General features: G+C 51.6%; 1 protein-coding gene across 1 annotated transcript; it reads left to right on the forward strand.

Moving 5' to 3' along the window:
• Positions 1 to 5,433: 5,433 nt before the first annotated feature.
• Positions 5,434 to 20,898, forward strand: Arpc1b (actin related protein 2/3 complex subunit 1B). Its single transcript, XM_038345124.2, has 10 exons — positions 5,434 to 5,586; positions 14,263 to 14,339; positions 15,098 to 15,202; positions 16,042 to 16,264; positions 17,211 to 17,318; positions 18,241 to 18,447; positions 18,544 to 18,619; positions 19,632 to 19,837; positions 20,297 to 20,387; positions 20,590 to 20,898. Exons 2-10 carry the CDS (start codon positions 14,276 to 14,278, stop codon positions 20,626 to 20,628), a joined length of 1,119 nt encoding a protein of 372 aa, XP_038201052.1. The 5' UTR covers positions 5,434 to 5,586; positions 14,263 to 14,275; the 3' UTR covers positions 20,629 to 20,898.
• The last annotated feature ends 22 nt before the right edge of the window (positions 20,899 to 20,920 follow it).

A 20,920-nucleotide genomic window follows, 5' to 3' on the forward strand; every position in this document is an offset into this window, starting at 1 on the left:
GCCTGTTCTTCCAAAGGTCCTTAGTTCAATTCCCGGCAACCACATGGTGGCTCACAACCATCTGTAATGAGGTCTGGTGCCCTCTTCTGGCCTGCAGACATAAACACAGACAGAATATTGTATACATAATAAATAAATATTTTTTTTTTTAAAAAAAAAAGAAATTTGAAAGAAAATGACCCTTTTGATGATGCATGGCAGACCTTACTATCTCTAAGAGAGGGTGTGGCAGCAGCACCTGGGAGCTGGCCTGTTGGCCCTGCCTCATTCACCCCTGTGCTGCAGTGTCCTGGCACCCCTGACATCAGGAGCTCCTCTGTCAACACAGCCTTGTGTGCTTGAATATGCCAAGGTAGCTGCTGAAGTGTGCACAAGACCTCTATAGTTGCTGTTCCCATTACACTTGAGGGCTGACAAAACTCAGGCGCACCAGAGGAAGTGAATAACCAGAATGGCTGCATGCTCCCCACTGGGCAAGGCTAGGCATCCTCCTGCCTCAGCCTCCCGAGTGCTGGGGTTCCTAACACTTTGAAGGGTTTCACTCTAGACTTGAATTCTCAATTGTCAGTGTACTGAGAAGGTGGGTGTGCAGCAGAAGCTGAGTGCCCTTGAGAGCTCAGCCATGGGCTAAGGCTGCTGGTGGCCATGCCCCCTCTGGACCTTTTATGACCTTGGGTGGCCAGAAGTTTCCCTTCTCTTCTGCTAACAGTTCTCAGGCCTCAATCGTTTGCTCTGACCCTTGAAACAAAAGGGAGGTTATTTGGAGCCTCTGTGGAAGGCCTCCTACTACCTTCTTGGCCAGTCCAGTCCACTGTGCGCAGGAGGCAGCAAGGCGGGTGGGGGTGGGGTGAGAGCCAGCACATGCTAATGGAAGATGCTGTAGCAGCCCCACCCGCTCCCTCTTCCTAAGTGTGCATGAGGCTGCATTTTTTGGAAACCAGAGATGCAGAAAAAATAGAGCAGGTCATCATCATTCCCAGGGCACTGTGCAGATTCCTGGAAGAGACAGAAAACTGTCCAAGATGGAGTCCCCTGAGCTCCTCCCCATCAAAGACTTGTTTCATTGGAGTCCTAAAGCTCCCCCCTCTGGTGCCCATGTCAGGATAACCCCAGCACCAGGGAGCTTGAGGCAGGAGGATTTTGAATTCTGAGACAGGCTGAGACCCTGAGGCGGAAGGTAGGGAAAGGGGAGGGGAGGGGAGAATAAGCCTTCTATTGCTTTGCAGTTCGAAAGTTCGTTTCTGTGTTTTTATTGTGTTTTTATTTATTTTATATTGGGGGCATGCACGCCACAGTGCATACGTGGAGGTCATAGGACAACTGGCAGAAGTCATTACCATCTGCACCACCTGGTTTTAATGGCTTTGATAAATAAATGACAAGAACAAAAGAAAGAAAGGGGCTGGGAAGATGGCAGAGTGCTTGTTTTGCAAGGGCCTGAGTTCCAGCCGCAGAAGTCACTTAAAAAAAAAAAAAAGCCAGGTGTGGTGGTGCACACCTTTAATCCCAGCACAGAGACAGAGGCACAGGGATCTCGGTGTGTTTGAGGCCAGCCTAGTCTACATAATGAGTTTCAGGACTGCCAGGGCTATGTAGAGAGACCCTGTCTTGGGAGGGAGAGAGGGCAGGCTCAGTGGTTAAGAGCATTTGACTTCTCTTGCAGAGGACCTGAGTTTAGTTCCCAGCGGCAACTCACAATCATCTGTGACTTCACTTCAGGGGATCCTATGCCCACTTCAACCCTGGTGTGTACTGTATACACATGGTGCACATACATGCAAGCAAAACACCTATACATATAAAAGTAATCTAAATATAAAAAAGCGGGGCTTAGCCGGGCGGTGGTGGCGCACGCCTTTAATCCCAGCACTCGGGAGGCAGAGGCAGGCGGATCTCTGTGAGTTCGAGACCAGCCTGGTCTACAAGAGCTAGCTCCAGGACAGGCTCTAAAGTTGCAGAGAAACCCTGTCTCAAAAAACCAAAAAAAAAAAAAAAAGGCGGGGCTGGAGAGATGGCTCAGGGGTTAAGAGCACTGGTTGCTCTTCCAGAGGACCTAAGTTCAATTCCCAGCAACCACATGGTAGTTAACAACCATCTATAATAAGACCTGGCGCCCTCTTCTGGTATGCAGGTGGAACACTGTATACATAATAAATAAATGTTAAGAAAAATAAATAAATAAGCTATCTGGGCATGGTAGCACACATCTTTAATCCTAGCACTCAGGAGGCAGAGGCAGGCAGATCTCTGTGAGTGCAGGCCAGCTAGAGCTACCCTGTGAGAACCTGTCTCAAAAACGAACAAACAAAAGCAGGCTTAGTGAGTGGCATGTATCTGTAATCCCTCCACTGGGAGGTGAAAACATTCCTGGGGTGCAAAGGCCTGCCAACCTAACACTCAGTGAATTCCAGACCAGGGAGAACCTCAAAACAAGCTGTCTGAGGGAGGCTGACATCTGGCGTCTATACACGAGCACACACACACACACACACACACACGCACGCACGCACACACGCACAGTCTGCTTTGATCCATCGCTTCGACCCCTGGTCACTCGGCTCCAGGCAGAGTGTGACAGCACAGAGGGTGTAGTGGAGCCCAGCTGCTCACCACACAGCAGGTAGGAGGCAGAGTGAGAGCCAGCAGGTGAAGATGGACTCTTCAAGACACCTCCCCGGTGACTTTCTTCTCGGGTTCCAGCTGCGAGCATTGAATTCAGCTAAGAACAGTGGACTCACCCGCTCTTGAGGTCAGCACCTTCCTGATCAGCAGGAGACCCTTTAACAGAAGGCTTCAGAAGTTGCTTAATATCTAGTATTTCCTTCATGATGCAGGGGTCAGAGGCAGAGCCTGAAAGCCTCACTTTGCAGATGTGGAAACTGAGGCAGAGCAAGGATTAAGTGGCAGAACCAGAATTCTATTCCATTCCGTTTTCTAGCACAGCTTTATCATCTCCTCATTTTCTGGATAGCCTGAATCCCACCAGCAGCTTCTCCAGGAGGGTCTGAGGACGGGAGAGCCAGTGACGTGAACACAGCTGCTGCAGCACAAATCATGAGTTTCTTCATCCTGTCAGACTACCTCAGTTCAGGTCCATTTCCAGAGCAGGAAGAAGCAGTCCTCAGGGGAAGAAAAAAAAAAAAAAAACCCTGCAAGCTGACTCAAAGCAGATAGGAGATGGGGTGTGGCTCAGTGGTAGAGCACCTGCCTAGAATCCCCCAGTGAGGGGCTGGGGTGTGGCTCAGTGGTAGAGCCCCTGCCTAGAATCCCCCAGTGAGGGGCTGGGGTGTGGCTCAGTGGTAGAGCCCCTGCCTAGAATCCCCCAGTGAGGGGCTGGGGTGTGGCTCCATGCACTACAAAGCCTTAGGTTCCTTACCCAACACCACCAGAGAGAGAGAACCTGGTCCATGCCTCTCAACCATCCTGAAGGCAGCTTGAGCTCAAACTGACTAGAGTTTACTGGAGCTCTGGTTTTCTCTGTGGGATTGCCTTGTTCTGCGTTCTGCTTTGAGGTCTCATCTCCTCTTCCAGGCTCCTGCCCTTCGCTCATACAGCTCACCCAGAAAGGGCTTCTCTGCAGTGGGTCACTATCTAGAGTGTTCATCCATGAAAGACGCTGGGTCATTTTAGGTCACTAGTTCAGGACAGAGGACGCCACAAGCTTACAGAGTCAGATCACTCAAGGCCTCCTGGGGCCATTTCCAGGCTTTTACCCTGGGCTCTTACTGACAGAACGGAAGCCAGGGAAGTACTGTCCCATGGGAAGAAGGCCGCTGGTGCAGTGTTTTCCTAGCCAGACCAAAGAAACCTGACTTTGCCACGGCCAAGTAAACAAACTTACAGGAACAGCAAGGTGGGGACCCAGGATGAGGGTTCCTCTGTCTTGGTGACAGGAGCAGTAACTCATGGAAATCTGAGCTAAATCTTCTGGTGGCACAGGGAGAATGGAGGCAGGAGAATCACAAGTTCAAGGCCTGCCTGCCTGAGTTCAAGTCCAGCCCCAGAAATTTAAGGAGACAATGGGAAAAGTGAAAACTGGGGATGTAGCTCAACTGTAGGATGCTTGCTGACTGTGTAGGGTCCTGAGTTTGAATCCCAAACCACAATAAAAAAAAAAAAAAGAGAGAGATTCACTGGGCATAGGCTGTGGGAACCACTCAAACTTTTTTTTTTTTTTTTATTTCACCAGACATAGTGCTTTGATCTCAGAACTCAGAGGCAGAGACAGGTGGATCTTGTGAGTTTGAGACCAGCCTGGTCTAAGAGTGAGTTCCAAGACAGCCAGGGCTACACAGAGAAACCCTGTCTTAAAAAAAAAAAAAAACAAAAAACAAAAAACAAAAAAGTATTACACATTTTGATTTACTCTGTGTGTGTGTGTATTTACACTATAGTGTACTATGGCACGTGTGAAGGTCAGAGGACAACCTGAATGAGTTTCTCTTTCTACCTTGTGGTTTCTCGGGATCCAATTGAATTGGTCTTTAGGTTTGGTGGGAAGCACCTTTGCCATCTGAGCCATCTTGCTGGCCCCTTTGCTCCTTTTTTTTTTTTTTTTTTCCTTTGGTTTTTCGACACAGGGTTTCCCTGTAGTTTCTAGAGCCTGTCCTGGAACTAGCTCTTGTAGACCAGGCTGGCCTCGAACTCACAGAGATCCGCCTGCCTCTGCCTCCCGAGTGCTGGGATTAAAGACTTGCGCCAACACCGCCCGGCTCCCCTTTGCTTTTTTGAGGCAGGGTCTTGTGTAAACCAGGCTGGCCTTGAACTAGTTATGCAGCCAATGATGAACTTGAACCTGATCAGGTGTGGGTCGCCACAGGCTTAGGCACCTCTAACCATGCTAGCCATTCCTTGAGGAAGTGCTCAGGATCTTCTCAGTGTAAACGAAGATGCCAGAATTAGTGACAGAGGATACTGCTGGGAGTCTAGAGGGAGGGTCTCTCACGGGGGGGGGGGGGGGGGGGAGCAAAGTGACCTCAGAAACCACCGGCCTGGATGACCCTGGAGCACGGCGGCCCAGGTAACTTGCAGGAGTGAAGTGTGTTGGACGGCAGAAGCAAGAAGTCACCTGGGGTGGAGGTGCTCCCCTTCCTGGACACCAGCGACTCTGCTACTTTGAGACACGGAGGAATTGTGGGGCGGGGCCGCCTATCGCCAGGGCCTCCAGTTGGGCGCCAGGGGTGGCTTCCAGAGTGCGAGGGGCGGAGGCACGCAGGGGTCACTAAGTTCCGGGGTGCTTGCGTGTGGTCTCAAAGCCTCTGCATTCTTGGTGGCCCGAGCTCGGGCTCCCCTCTCTCCTAGCCTCAGTTTCCCCACGCAGAAAGTAGTTAGGAGAGACAACGTGCGCTCTCCAAGCGAATCTTGGGCAGAGCTGGACTTTACAGTGGTCAGGCGGGCTTCTTACCTCGAGGGGTGGGCGTGCCCTGGGATCTGGCCACAGCCGCCTGGGTCCCGCCCCCGGTCCCTGAGGGGCTGTGCCCGGAGGCCCCGCCCCCCGCCCACGAGGAAGTGGCTGCTGCGCTGCGCGGGTCTCAGAGCCGGTTCGGCGCGTCGACTGTCCAGAGTCCGCGGCCGGGGCGCCCCGAGGTGAGGGGCGTGGGATGATCGCGCGGTGTGTGTGGGGTATAAGGCAACCTAGAAGTCAGGGGGCTTGAAGCTATGTTCGACGGTGAGGGGGATGGGGGTAAGAGGAATGAAGGGCCGTGTGCTTGGGGGCCTTGATGGGACTCCCGGCGAGGGTGGGACTGGAGAGGAGCTATTGGGGGCGGCGTTCTGGGGATGCGGGGCGCGGTATGAGGAACCGCAGAAATTCCCCGCGCACTCGACGCCATCAAGGCGGCACAGCCCCAGCCCTCGCGCCCCCTCTCCACTTTCCTGGGTCAGCTTTTAGATCCCAGTTCCCCGTGTCGCCCCGTTACTTCGGGTGCAGGGCCCCACGCCCAGTCACTTCCCCCTTGGTCCGCAGCCTTCCGGGTTTTTGCGACCGGGAAATGAGCTGGCGCCCCCGCCCCGCCTCATCCCTCCGCCCCCAGTGACCATGCCCACCCCACTAGGATTCAGGGCTTCAGGTCTCACCCGGTTTGGGGCGAGCGGACCCCGGCAGCACGAAAGTAGCCCAGCCGGCCACTCGGGACTGGGCAGGTCCAATCGGACCCCCGAGAATCCCGAACTGGGAGTCAGCCCAGCTGCTGGCCTTAGAACTTGTTCCCCCAGGCAGCTCCATCCTGGGGCGGCGTGGTCGGTGTCGCGGGCGAGCCACCCAGCCGCTGTGGAGCTCAACTTGTCTGGCCTGGAAAATGGGGACCATCCAGATCCGGAGGCTTAGCGGCCAGATGTGGCCAACAGGCTTGGCAGTGTGCCTGTCTCCTGCAGCCGACCTCATTCCTGCACCAGGCCGAACCTGGCCTTGTGTGGCGGTAGGGTGGGGTGGGGTCCCAAACTGCAGCCCTGCTGCAGGACTTTGAGAGAAGTTAAGAAACAAGATTTACCAGGCAGGCTGTCTTCGTTTATAAGAGAATGTGTGGGGCTGGGAGATGGCGCATGAAAGCACTAACCGTGCAAGTGTGAAGACCTAGTTCGAATCTTCAGCATCTACGAGAAGCTGGGGTATATCTGTAATCCTAGCGTTCCTATTGCTGGGATTTGATAGCCGAGGTTGTCCTTCAACATACAGACACACCCCAGAGTGTAACGTAAAGTTCTGTGTGAACGAAATTTTCTGGCGATCCTTTTTTGCTTTAGGTTTTTGTTTTTTAGACAGGGTCTCATTATGTAGACCAGAAAGGCCTCGAACTCTTAGAGCTCTGCTTACCTCTGTTTCCCCAGTGCTGAGATTAAAAGTGAACACACATTTGCATCATTTAAAAAAAAAAATAACCTCCACATGGGTTAATATTTTGTCATGGTCCCAGGGTCTCAACAATTGTTAGGCAAGTGCATTATCAATGAGCAACACCGTCCAGCCCCCTCCCCCCCCCATGGTATGTGAGCTTTTCCACTCTCATTGGTTTGTGTGTGTGTGTGTGCGCGCGCGCGCATGTGTGTGCAACGCACCTTTCCAGCCCCTGTTCTGGCCCTTCTTTTTTTTTTTTTTTTTTGGTTTTTCGAGACAGGGTTTCTCTGTAGCTTTGGAGCCTGTTCTGGCCCTTCTTACATGAGTTGCTGGCATTTGGAGTTAGCACACCGACCTTCAAATACACAGAACAAATGAAGAATGAAGAGCTGAGGATCTCTCCACAGCCCTGCCAGCACTGAGTTTTATGTGTTTTGGAGGTGTTTTGTTTTGATTTTTGAAAAACTGATGTTTTACAGTATTTTATTTTAAAATTATTTTAATCTGTGTTGCTGGATTTGACTTTGCCTAGTTCAAGTGCAGCCCAGAGGAGGAGGAACTGGGGGTTTCGAGGGCTGCTCACACCACCCAGGCTCCTACCCACAACAGGAAGTTGAGTAAGGCTTAGCACCATAAAAAAGAAAAAAAAAAAAATGCTGCTGACTGCCCCCGAGCAAGCGAGCTAGCGCCTGAGCTGGGCGGGGACTTCCTGGATTGCCTGTGGAGCCAAGGTCCTTGCTGCAGGCAACTCCTGCTTGGTTTAAGTCTCAAATCCAGCCAAACTGTGGATTCAAGGAAACAGAGCCAAGAAAAGTCAACTGAGCAAGGCAGAACCAACAGGCTGTCTGTGGGGCGGAGGATATCTAGCCAGGATGGAGAGGACTAGAGTGTGTGTGTGTGTGTGTGTGTGTGTGTGTGTGTGTGTGTGTGTGTGTGTGTGTGTAGGTAGGTAGGTAGATAGGTTGAGGACAAGAGTTGGTTCCCTCCTTCCACTGTGTAGGTCCAGGGGATCAAACTCAGGTCATCAGACTGGGCAGCAAGCACCTTTATCTGCTGAGCCATCTTGCCAGCCCCAATTATTTGTTTATCCAAGACAGGTTCTCATTATGAAATCCAAGATGGCTTCAAACTCATGGTCCTCCAGCCTCAGCCTCCTGAGTGCTGGTATCTCAGTGTGGCACCACGCCCTTTTTTATTTGACCCAGCACTCTTAGAAGGAATTCTGAGACCCAAGACCTGGAAGAGTGTCCTTGTCTGCACAGCAGCTGAGGACGTGGGAGGGGAGCTGTATCAGCCCTCCCCAGCCACAGGACATGGCCTGGGGTAAAGGCTTCTGACTTTTCTCCCCACTTGTTTCATTAGGAGAACATAGCTCTCCCTCTCCCCCATTGTTGATGCATTGCTGTGATGCAGCAGGCTGTGTTCCCCGCCTCACCATCCCTCCAGACAAAACAGCAACATCAGAGTGGAAGGCATTCATTTAGCAATGGCCAAAAAAGTATTCCTGGAGGGCTGGGGTGTGGCATAGTGGTAGTGCCACCTGCCTAGAATGCACAGACTGGGTTCCATCCCAATACTGTGAAAGGGGAAAAACCTGAAGCTAGCCTCAAATTCATAATCCTCCTGCCTCAGTCTCTAGAGTGCAAGTGTGTTCCAGCAGGAACAGTTTAAGAATTCATGTCTAGCTCAACGGTGGTGGCGCACGCCTTTAATCCCAGCATTTGGGAGGCAGAGGCAGGCGGATCTTTGAGTTTGAGGCCAGCCTGGTCTACAGAGTGAGTTCCAGACAGCTAGGACTACACAGAGAAACCCTGTTTCAAAAAACAAACAAAAGAAAAAAAGAAAAAATTCCTATCTTAGAAATTAGGGTCCTGTCAAAGACCCTAGTTCATGTTCTTGGACATTCTCAGGATAAAAACAACTCGCCTTGAAGACCCAAAGGCCACTCCGTGCCCCTGTTCTGAACTCAGAGGGAAACAGACCCTTCCTCAGGATGACAGACCACTGTCCCTCCCTTGCCCTACCTAGCCCTGGGTCTGCTGTCTGGGAGTAATCCTGCATGGGCAGGGCTCCTGGGTGAACAGAGACCCCTAGTCCCTCAGTCTCCCCCAGTTTCCAGGGCAGTAACAGCAGGAGCAGCCTCATAGCCACCTTCCACAGCCCCCTTTGACAGATGGATGAGAGGGCGAAGGGTCTAGCTCAGCAATAGAACGCACAGGTCCTGGGGCTCATCCTCACCCAGCAGCACCAAAATAAGTAAGTGAAACCCCACCTCCCCCTTCCGCCTCTTGAATGCCAGAGTTACAGTTGTATCACCCCTCCCCACTCCTGGTTGCGTTTGTGTGTGTGTGTGTTTTTTTTTTTTTTAACAGTGTTTCTCTGTATAGCTCTGGCTGGCCTGGAACACACTATGTAGACCAAGCTGGCCTTGAAACTCACAGAGATCCCTCTTCTTCTGTCATGAGTGCTAGGTTTTTTTTTTAAAGGTGTGAGGGGGCCACCAAACACAGCTTTTGGGTACTTTTTACACCAAGGTGGATGGCAGGCAGTGGATGACACTCTCTCCCCTTCCTGTCCCTTTTGTAGGTCTGGGGTCTTGCTAGTTTGCTTGCTTTCGGAAGCTGTAAGAAGAGGGAAATGGGTCTTCCCTTTCCCCATTTGGTTTTTGGCTCTCCTATTCCCTTTTAGGGTGTTGGTGCTGTCAGAAGTCCTGTTCGAGTGTCACTGGTTGGTGGATGTGCCCTCATTTACCCAGTCACCTGTGCCTATGGTTAGCGTTGCCAGCTATTTACTGCTCCTCCACACAACCTTTAGGTTCCAGGAAACTAGGGCCAGGGCTCCTCCAGTTGTCTATCTTAAATTACCCATGAGGACACACGGAGCCTGCTGCTGCAGGCGGTAAAGAGAGAGGTGGGGTGATACTCCTACAGCCCTGGACTTCTGCCTGCCACGGGGAGATGGCCATCAACTTCCACTGGAGTTAGGGGCCAACCAGAGCTCAGCTGGGCTTTGGAGTGACTTCAGGCTTCCTCTGCTGATTTTTTTTTTTTTTTTTTTTTTTTTTTGAGACAGTCTCTGTGTAGCAGTCCTGGCTGTCCTGGAATTCCCTCAGTAAACCAGGGTGGCCTCGAATTCAGAGATCTACCTGCCTCTGCCTCCCGAGTGCTGGGACTAAAGGTGTGCACTGTCCCCACCTGGCTGATCTGGTTTTTTTTTTAATATTTATTATGTATACAATATTCTGTCTGTGTGTATACCTGCAGGCCAGAAGAGGGCACTAGACCCCATTATAGATGGTTGTGAGCCACCATGTGGTTGCTGGGAATTGAACTCAGGACCTTTGGAAGAGCAGGCAATGCTCTTAACCTCTGAGCCATCTCTCCAGCCCCTTGTTTGTTTTTTTTTAAGTAGAAGAAACTCCAGCTTGGACCATGGCACTCTCGCTGGTGATTCTGTCGGTCCCTTAGGGCTCCCTTTCACTACAGAGGACTTCACAGAGGATATGTACCCTGAAAGGAGACACATTCAAGTGGTGGAAACCACGGCTACCCTGCCAGTAATTATATAAATCCTCACTGATCTTTCCTTTAAAAAAAAAAAAAAAACAGATCAGGGCTGGAGAGATGGCTCAGAGATTAAGAGCACTGCCTGCTCTTCCAAAGGTCCTGAGTTCAATTCCCAGCAACCACATGGTGGCTCACAGCCATCTGTAATGGGGTCTGGTGCCCTCTTCTGGCCTGCAGGCATACACACAGACAGAATAATGTATATATAATAAATAAATATTTGAAAAGAAAAAAAAAATAAAAAAAAACAAGTTTTAATTGTGTGTTATCTCTATGTGGGTATGTACATGTGACTGTAGTACCTGCAGAGGCCAGGAGAGGGCAATGGGTCCCTCAGCAGGAGTTAACAGCTCCTTGTGACACCTGATGTGGGTCTTGGGACCCAAACTCTGGTCCTCTACAGGAGTAGATGAACCACTAAACCATCTTTCATCCCTCTTCCACTTTTTTGATAGGTAGCAGATGTACTCAAGAGACACTCAGCATACCTGTTTCTGCTTGTTTAAATGTGAACAGAATCTTTATCTCCCTTGATAGCTCTGCCCTCCACTCATACATGTTTCTTAGTATTTGTTATTTAAACGTATCATGCTGGTCGTGGTGGTGCACGCCTTTGATCCCAGCACATGGGGCAGGTGAGTGGAAGGTGGGCAGATGTCTGAGTTTGAGGCGAGCCTGGTCTATGTAGTAAGTTTTAAGTTTGCCAGAACTACCATGCCTTAAAAAAAAAAAAATTAAACTGGGTGGTGGCGGTGCACACTTTTAATCCCAGCACTCAGAAGGCAGAGGCAGGTGGATCTCTGAGTTCGAGACCAGCCTGGTCTGGTCTACTGAACAAGTTCCAGGCATCCAGGGCTATACAAAGAAACCCAGTCTTGTGGAGTGGGGGTGGAAGAAAGAGAAAGAAAAACAAACAACCAGATTCAATACCCCCAGTGAGCTTTTGATTCTATGCCTATACTCTCCTCTCTGCTGCTGAGTCTTGTCTTTGTTCTCCGGGTGTCAGGTGTCCCTGGCTGGAACATCCACCCAGAAGTGCTTGGGGAAATCCCCATCTAGCCTGCAGGCTGAGGTGAGGGCTTCAAGGTTGTACTTCCCAGTTCCTCCCTTATCCTAGTGCCTCAGAGATCAGGGAGGTAGGGGAGGCTGCTGTAGCAGGGGCCATGTGACTGATCCATAAAAAGAATAGGTATGTATGGTAAGTGTGCCTTGCAAGCCTGAGGCCTGAGTTTGAGCTCCAAAACCCCTGTGAAAAGCTGGGTGTGGTGTTGGAGATGTTGGTGTTGGACGGATCACAGCAGAACTGTAATTCCAGGGAATCAGACGCCCTCTCCTGGTCATTTTGGGCTTTGCACTTGCGTCCTTCCACTTTACATAATTAAAAACAAAAACAAAAAAAACCCCAGCAGGGTATATGGTGGTGCACACCTTTAATTACAGCACTGGGGAGGCAGAGGCAGACAGATCTCTGTGAGTTCGAGGCCAGCCTGCTCTACAGAGGGAGTTCCAGGACAACCAGGGCTATAAAAAGAACACTGTCTCAAAAAAAAAAAAAAAAAAAACAAAAAGAAGAAATGACTGTGTCATTAGTGGCACACACACGTAATGCCAGTGTTGAGGAGGCAGACAGGCGGTTTCCTGTCTCTGAAAAACAGGATGGATGGCATCTACAGATGACACCTGGCCCGTGTGCAAGGCTTGAGTCCTTCCGTCTAGCCCGGGCCATGTGTGCAACACACCACTCGCTGAACACAGGTCTTCTGAGAGTTCACTGGGTCCCCATTCTGGGCATGGGGAGCCAGATATAGTCCTGGTTTCTGCTGGCAGATTTGTCCTATGCCACCCCAGGAACTGTCTAGAATGTCCCTGTTGTGTCTGGAAGCAAGAGGTTTTCACCAGCTAAGCAGGCCATGGGCAGGGCTTATCAAGGAGTACACTGTGGAAGGTTCATGATGCAGCTGAGCCCAGAATGAACTGACAAAGGGAGTAGGTAGGCACGAGCCGTGTGTGTGTGTGTGTGTGTGTGTGTGTGTGTGTGTGTATGCGTGTGCGTGTGTGTGTGTGTTTGTCTGAAGAGTATTACAGGCTGAGCGAACAGCTAGTGAAGAGGCCCGAGGCAGGAGCATGCCCATGTGGCTGAGAGTTAGCTTGTAGGGTCAGGGAGGGTGTGTCTCAGTGAATAAATTGAGGCTGGGCATCATGCATATCTTGGAACAAAAGCATGGTTTGTCGTCTGGCTTCAACATACCTTTAAAAAAAAAACCTTTATCTAGTTACTAGATTGTGTGTTCATGCTTGTGCCAGGCACGCGTGTGGAGGTTACAGAACAACCTGAGGAATTTGGTTTTCCTGTTCCATCATGTAGGTCCCAGGGATTGAACTCAAGTCGTCAGGTTTGGTGGCAAGTGCCTTTGCCCACTGAATACATCCATCTAGACTGATGGACCCTCCTTCCTGACCACCCCCAGCTGTGCTGCATCTTTTGTTGGTATTAGACAGTGTCTCTTGTAGTCCAGACTAGCCTGGGATTCACTATGCTGAGGAGGACTTTGAATTTGCGATTATTCCCCTGCCTCTGCCTCTTGTCACCACACCCAGTTTATGTGGTCCTCATGAATGCTAGGCCAGCACTCTGCCAACTGAGCTACATCCCCAGCCCTGTTTGTTTTCTGAGACAGGCTCTGGGTAGCCCAGGGTGGCCTCGAACTCATGACCACCCTACTTATTCTTGCCATGGCTGGAATTAGAGGCATGTGCTGTCAGGCCCAGCCGCCCGCAAAGGGGTGGGGGCGGGGTGGGCATGGTTACTGTTGTCTTATGCTGATGAGGAAATGAGGTTCAGAGATAGCATATGACATGCTCTGGGTCACACGGCTGGCAAACAGGGCCATGATGCCCGTCCACTCTGGATCCCTCCTGACTCCGGGGAGATGACTGTAGGATGGGCAGAACAGGGGTTGGGGGTAGTGTCTTCTGGGTATTTTGGGATGGGTATCTTAGTGGAGAGAGAATGGAGGGGACAACAGAGAAGCTCTGGGGCATGAAAACGTGGATAGGAGTGGCCAGGAAGGCACATCTAGCAGGACGTCTGAGAAGCATGGTGAGTGCCCAGGGGGAGGCCAGGCAGGGCTGGTGGGGAGCCTGGAGGCCTCAGAGACCTCTGAACCTGAGTGGGGATGGGGGTAGGGAAGCTGTGGGAGCCCAGCCGTGGCTCTGATGAGCCTAGCCCTAGAATGTCATCTGTTTTATCTGCCTGGCCTGCTTTGTGCAAGGCTTGGGAAGGGAGGACCAGGGCACTGACAAGCCTAACTGCTGTGAGCTAGGCTCTGTTTGAAGTGGATTATGGGGCTCTAATTGTTTTTTTTAAGATTTATTTATTTATTATTATGTATACAGCAGTCCTTCATGTGTGCCTGCAGGCCAGAAGAGGATGCCAGATCTCATTATAGATGGCTGTGAGCTTCCATGTGGTTGCTGGGAACTGAACTCAGGACCTCTGGAAGAGCAGTCAGTGTTCTTAACCGCTGAGCCATCTCTCCAGCCCTGGAGCTCTAATTTTTATGGCGTGTGTGTATGTGTGTGTGCTATGAAGAAACTGAGGTGATGACAAGCCTGTGTGGTTCAGGGTCCCAGCCCCCACTCACATAGTGTCATTGCCTTCAATCCCGAGCTCTGTTCCAAACCCATCTTTTGTTCTCTAGAGCCCAGGACATTGATGACACCTGCTTTTTTGGGATGAGGGACACTGGGGCTCAAGGAGGTTGTAGCATGCTTGGCCAGTCAGGAGACTAGGGTGACCCAAGCTGCTTCTCTGCCAAGACAGGGCACAGCTGACACACATTCTGTCCCCTCCCCTGGGTCCAGGAGACAAGTGACTATGGCCTACCACAGCTTCCTGGTGGAGCCCATCAGCTGCCATGCCTGGAACAAGGACCGTACACGTGAGTGCTCACTTCTGCAAGGGTGGCCTCTTGAACTGGGATTAGTTGGGATGAGCTGGGGACGATGGGGTGACAGAGCAGCGAAACAGCTTTGAGGGTGGGGTGCAGTCAGAATCCACACTTTGGGCCTCTGTGCTTAAGGCAAGTGCTTGCTCCTGGAATGGGGTGAAGAACTGAAGAGCTAGCAAGCGGGAGCCGGTGGGGGGGGGGGGTCAGGTAGAAAAGGAGATGTTGGCATATTGGGTGGACAGCAGTTTAACAGCCTGGGTCTCCTGGGACAGTTCTGGAGGGTACTGGAAAGAATTATGATTAACAGCACAAAGGACAGGGCATGGTGGTACACACCTGTCATCCCAAAACTTAAGAGGCTGAGGCAGGGGGGTTATAAGTTTGAGGCCAGGCTGAGCTACATAGCGATACCTTTCTCCAGGCAACAAAATGGGCCAGTGGGATGGCTCAGCATTGCTTGCCAAGCCCGATGAGTTTGCTCTCCAGGACCCACGTAGCGGAAGGAAAGAACTCACTGCTCTTAGTTGCCCTCTGACCTCCACTCACGTACAGTGCACTCCCATCCATACACATATGCACGGCTTGTGCTAGAGCTGTGGGATGATGGGATGAGCAGCTCCAGGGTCCTGAAATTGCTGTGGGGAAGTTCAGGGGATGGGTCCAGGAATGGGGTGGCCCAGCAGGACATGAGGTGGGAAGGGTGGGCACCCATGCCACTGCCTCCCTAAAGTCATGCCTGTGTCCTACAGAGATCGCCATCTGCCCCAACAACCATGAGGTACACATCTATGAGAAGAGTGGTGCCAAGTGGAACAAGGTTCACGAGCTTAAGGAGCACAACGGGCAGGTGACAGGTGCGTGAGGACCCCCCTCTTGAGAGGAGGCAAAGGGACAGAGCAGGTCTAGGCAGAGCTGACTGCTCACTCACTGTATTAGTGGGAGTAGTCTGGGTTGCAGAGAAGACCCTCTTCAGATTGACTTAGGGACCATAAAGATGGCTCAGCTGATAAAGGGACTTACTTGAGTTCCATCCCCAGACCTCACAAGGAAAAGAACCAGTTCCTGCACGCTGTCCTCTGACCTCCACAGACTAGCATATACAAACACAAAATAAATACATTTTTAAAATTAAAAGTCATATTGGTGCCAGGTGGTGGTGGCACACATCTTTAATCCCAGCACTTGGGAGACAGACACAGGTGTATCTCTGTGAGTTCAAGGCCAAGCCTGGGCTACAGAGGGAGTTCCAGGACAGGCTCCTAAGCTACAGAGAAACCCTGTCTTGAAAAACCAAAACCAAACAAACAAAAAGTCAAATTGGCTTCAGTGGTAAAAGATTGTAGACTTCCCAAGAGGCCAGCTCCAGCAGCTCAGTATTACTAGGACCTATCTCTTGGTTTTATCTCCAGAATGTTTGGGATTATTTTGTGGAAATTGGTAGTCCCCCTAATAAGCATCAGTAGTCACCCCTAGCGTGTCTGTTGGGGTGGAGGATGCTAGTGAGTGGAGATATGGCTTAGCAGTCGAGCACTTGCATAGAATTCCCCAGTCAGGGGCAGGGGTTTAGAGGCATGTCTCGGTAGTAGCATACTTGTTAGTCTGAGCAAGGCACTGGGCACCATACTTACACGGCTAGGCATGGCCACTGTAGCTTGGGTGGCTTTAGCTTGTGTCCTCTGACCCTGTCCTGCAGGTATCGACTGGGCCCCTGAGAGTAACCGTATTGTGACCTGTGGCACAGACCGCAATGCCTATGTGTGGACACTGAAGGGCCGCACGTGGAAACCCACACTGGTCATCCTGCGGATCAACCGAGCTGCTCGCTGTGTGCGCTGGGCCCCCAATGAGAACAAGTTCGCGGTGGGCAGTGGGTCCCGTGTCATCTCCATCTGTTACTTTGAGCAGGAAAATGACTGGTGGGTGCTTCGTTGGGCCCAGAGGAGGCTGGGGGTGGGAGAATCCAGGGTGGAGGTAGGGGTGCTGCTGGAGCTCAGGACTGCAGGGGTGCAAGGTCAAAATGACACCAGAACACAGCAAATGAAATGCAAAGACTCTTGCTCCCATGACTCCAGGGAAATCTGTCCTGAGTCTCACTGGGGAGGCATATGGTCTTTACTGTGGTCCCACAGCTCTGACTTGACACAGAGAGCACACCAGTGCTACTTTGGGGGACACTCCACCAAGCCCTTTGCACACACTGCCACCAGCTTTCTGGAAGTACTGTGGACTGGGCCTGCCACCCACTTTCAGGTGTGCCATACATCAAGGGCCACTCGCAAACACCCAGCTCAGGACAGCTTCATGCTCAGTGTAGAGCCAGGGTGACCCTGAACTTGTGGTCCTCCTGCGTCTGCCTCCCTAGCCCTGGGATGACAGGCATGCACCACCATGCCTGATTTATGCAGGGACAGGAATGGAATGGAAGACTCCATGAATGCTGGACAAACACTCCACCATTTGAACTACATCTCCAGCCCTAGGGAATTAAAACCTAGGGTCTCCTGCATGCGAGATAAAAGCTCTGCCATTGAACCACATTGCGAGCCCTAGTTTTAGCTGAGACAGCATCTTGCTAGCTAAGGCTACCCTTGAATTCAATTCTCTGGTATTTGTGTGCACCAGATGCCTGTCCCAGCCAGTGTCGGAGGACAAGGATAGTTTTGAGTCTGGAAAACCAGAATTCAAATCCCACCCTAGCCACAGAGCCATACAATCTGCAGTTGGTGGTGGCAAGTTCTCACCTCAAAAGGAACCCAGTACATCACTGCCTGGAGTAGGCACTCAAGTGTCGATGCAATTGTGTCCCCGGGACACTGCTGTCCATGTCACCCACCTGCCTGCCTTTCTCACCCATGTGTGTAGGTGGGTGTGCAAGCACATCAAAAAACCCATCCGTTCCACCGTCCTCAGCCTTGACTGGCACCCCAACAATGTGCTCCTGGCTGCCGGCTCCTGTGACTTCAAGTGCAGGTAAGCTGGACATCCACCTGAGAGGGAACCCCAGCCAGGCAATAGTAGGGACTGAAGGATGGAGGAAGAACCTCAAGCGCCTCCTCCTAAACCAACTCCTGTGCTACCAGCCAGGCCACCTGGAGATCTCCGGGGCATCAGACAGGATTTTCACCCTCATGGCCTGCTAGCACCCCAGGATGGAATCTTAGCAAAACTTGCCTCTTGCTGTCTCTTGAATGTCAGCAGGGTCCCCACAAGTCCTCCTCCCCTGCCTCCCCCAATACAGCTGTCCTAATTTCTACTGAAGGAGAATGGTGTTTATAGTGTAAAATTCCTACTAAGGTACAAAAGACTGATAACCTGGTTATTTTTTACTTACGGCCCTATAAACTCTCTTGGTCATTGAATCCAAATTCCTCCCAAATCTCTGAATTCTCACCTGGGCCTGGAGATTGTGGCTTCCCACGAGGCTTTAGGTTGATAGCTAGGGAGCTGGTCTGTTGGCCCTCTCCCGCTTTTGTTTTCATGAGCCGGTGCCTTGCTGTTATAGCTCAGGCTGTCCTCAAACTTATGGTCTTCTATTAAGGGTGTTAAACAGGTGGATCAGGAAGAGTTTAATATTAATGGGAATGGTGTTGTGGGGCCAAGAGGAGGGCAGAACTGGAGCACAGGAGCTGTTGTAGCCACAGTCTAGCCTGGCAGGGACTGGGACACCCCCTAGAGCCATCTGTAGCAGTTATGAACAGTCACCTTTCATGTTAGGGTCCCATGGGTGCTGGGAGGTCACAGGACTCTGAACTAGGACTCCCATCCTGGCCCCATCTTGGTATATAGAGGGCAGAGGCTCAAGCCTGAATACAGCAGTCCTGCAGAGTCAGGTCTGGGACCCACAGACTTGGGGGAGAATCCCCTTCTCAGGCCCCTTTGTTTTCCCCAACAGGATCTTCTCTGCCTATATCAAGGAGGTAGAGGAGCGGCCAGCCCCAACACCATGGGGCTCTAAGATGCCCTTTGGGGAGCTGATGTTTGAGTCGAGCAGCAGTTGTGGTTGGGTGCATGGCGTCTGCTTCTCGGCCAGTGGGAGCCGTGTGGCTTGGGTCAGCCATGACAGCACTGTGTGTCTGGCAGACGCTGACAAGAAGATGGCGTGAGTATGGGAGCAGAGGTTGTGGGGAGGACAGTGGTAACTGAAGCACAGAGCAGGAGTGAGAGGGACAGCGTGGCTGACCCATTTCTCTTTCAGTGTCGCAACCCTGGCCTCAGAAACCTTGCCACTCCTGGCCATCACCTTCATCACAGAAAATAGTCTAGTGGCAGCGGTAAGTGGCCTTTGGGGATACAAGGGCAGAGGCCACTAAGTAGTCCCTTTTCACTCTCTCTCCTTCCCTCCCTCCCTCCCACATCCGTATATTATGTACAACTGTCTGGGTTATGCTGTACTAACAAAATTTCCCAGCTCTGTGTGGCAGGACACAAGGGTATTTGATAGGGTCTCACTATGTTGCCTAAGCTAGTCTTCCCTCTGAGTTCTCCAGGCTTGCCTTTAATTCACTCTGTAACCCTGGCCAGCCTCCTGAGTAACTGGGATTGCACGTTCTTGCCGGCACATCTATCCAATGTGGGTGTTGGGGAAGGGGCAGGGGCGACTCTGACTCTGAAGGAGACTTCATTTCCAATGCTTCCCCAGCTGTCTTGAGTGCAGAAGAGTCCTAGAATCGTGCCCTAACATCTTTGCTTACATTGACCAGTGCAAATGACAGGGTCATACCTAACTGAAAAGGCAGGCCTGTGGCCTACAGGATTGCTCTGGGGGTGAAAGCACTTGCTGCCCACTCTGATGACTCCGAGTTCAATTCCTGGATCCCACATAGTGAAAGGAGAAAACCAACTCTCACAGGTTGTCTTCTGACCTCAACATGCACCCATACACACCAAATTAGAAGCAGCCCGTGGGAATGGACTAAGAGTCACCAAGTGTCCCGAAAGCTACTGTCCCTTCTGCCCACTATTCTATTAATATGGAGGTTGCCAAGTTTGCTTTCTACCTGGAGGTCCACCCAATAAAAGGGCCCCAGACATGGCATCAAGTAGATGCTGGCCTTGCATAGTGGAGGAAGGGCAGCCTTCTTAACTGTGCCTACTTGATACATCCGAGGCTGAGGTCCCTTTTTCTGGGTCTTGGTGTACCTCCCAGCTGGGGCACTGGTCTCCTGGTAGCCCTCAGTTGCTGCCAGATGTCCTCATGGCCATGTTTCACCTCACACCTCAGTTTCCCCATTTTAGAGTCCCTACCTCAAATGATGCTTCAGTGGTACTCCTGTCTGTTCTCAGGGCCACGACTGCTTTCCTGTGCTGTTTACCTATGACAGTGCTGCGGGGACATTGAGCTTTGGTGGTCGGCTGGACGTGCCCAAGCAGAGCTCCCAGCGTGGCCTGACAGCCCGCGAACGCTTCCAGAATCTGGACAAGAAGGCCAGCTCTGAGGGTGGTGCAGCCACGGGCGCTGGCCTAGACTCACTGCACAAGAACAGTGTCAGGTGCTTCTGCAGACACTGAAGAACCACTAGGCTGGGATGGGAGCCAGAGGAGGTGGGGCTGAAATAGCACGGTGCTGGAGGAGGTACTAGGAGGAAGCAGGCTGCACTCAAACAGGAACTTACTTAGCAGTCAGCCTAGCTTTACTGTGTGGCTGGTGCGACTTGCCTAGGCATGGCGGGGCCTCTAGGATGTTGCAGTGACTAGTGGGCTTCCTGGGAGCGGGTCCCTTCCTAGATTCCTTCCAAGTGTGAGGGACCCTCCAAAACCCCAGAGCCACAGGGCTTGTCCTTGCCTAGGCCTCACAGTTCTTGTTCTATGGCAAGGACTTTCCTCACCTGACATACTATTCCTCCAAGCCTTGTTCTTGGCTAGCCCTACTTCATCTTTGTAGTTTTCATGGGAATAGGTCTGGGCGCTGTGGTCAGCAAGCCAAGCCTCTAAACCCAATCTTCCTACAGTCAAATCTCGGTGCTCAGTGGAGGCAAGGCCAAATGCTCGCAGTTCTGCACCACAGGCATGGATGGTGGCATGAGCATCTGGGATGTGAAGGTAAAGCTGCCCCTGCACCCCCTCCCCATTTTCTCCTTGGCAGCTGCCCCGGGGCCTGGGATGGGGAATCATTTCCTGACCTATGTGGTTGCATGCCCTTCTGCTGGGATTAGGACTTTGCCCTCTTTTGTGCTAGGGCCGAGATGGGTGTGGGGTGTCTGCAGGACAGTGTAGAATTATCCTGTCCATTTTCTACTTTCAGAGCTTGGAGTCAGCCTTGAAGGACCTGAAGATCAAATGAGCTGTGGAGTGCCACCCTCATCCCAGCTGCTGGGAAAGAAGGAAAGGGGCTGGGAAGGCTTAAGGGTTGCTTTGCTGAATGCTTCTAGGGTGCCAGTACGGGGCTGCTCCCCAAGAAGGGAGAAGACAGGTAGGAACTTTCCTACCTATTTAAGGAACATGTTAAAGAAATGCTTTCACTTATCGCTTTAAAAAGGAAGAAAAAAATCCCTAAGCACAATGCTGGTCATGAATCGCTTCCGAATATAGGGTAATAAACACACCAACTGTGGACAGGCCTGCCTGTGTCTCAA

This window comes from Arvicola amphibius, chromosome 10 (genome assembly GCF_903992535.2).
Source record: "Arvicola amphibius chromosome 10, mArvAmp1.2, whole genome shotgun sequence".
NCBI lineage: Eukaryota > Metazoa > Chordata > Mammalia > Rodentia > Cricetidae > Arvicola > Arvicola amphibius.

What these genes read in the sequence shown, in the direction of transcription:
- Arpc1b (XM_038345124.2), top strand. Translation starts at nt 14,276, where the DNA reads ATGGCCTACCACAGCTTCCTGGTGGAGCCCATCAGCTGCCATGCCTGG. An exon ending in CTGGAACAAGGACCGTACAC is followed by an intron (nt 14,340 to 15,097) that starts GTGAGTGCTCAC and finishes TGTGTCCTACAG; the next exon opens with AGATCGCCATCTGCCCCAAC. An exon ending in TGAGCATCTGGGATGTGAAG is followed by an intron (nt 20,388 to 20,589) that starts GTAAAGCTGCCC and finishes TTCTACTTTCAG; the next exon opens with AGCTTGGAGTCAGCCTTGAA.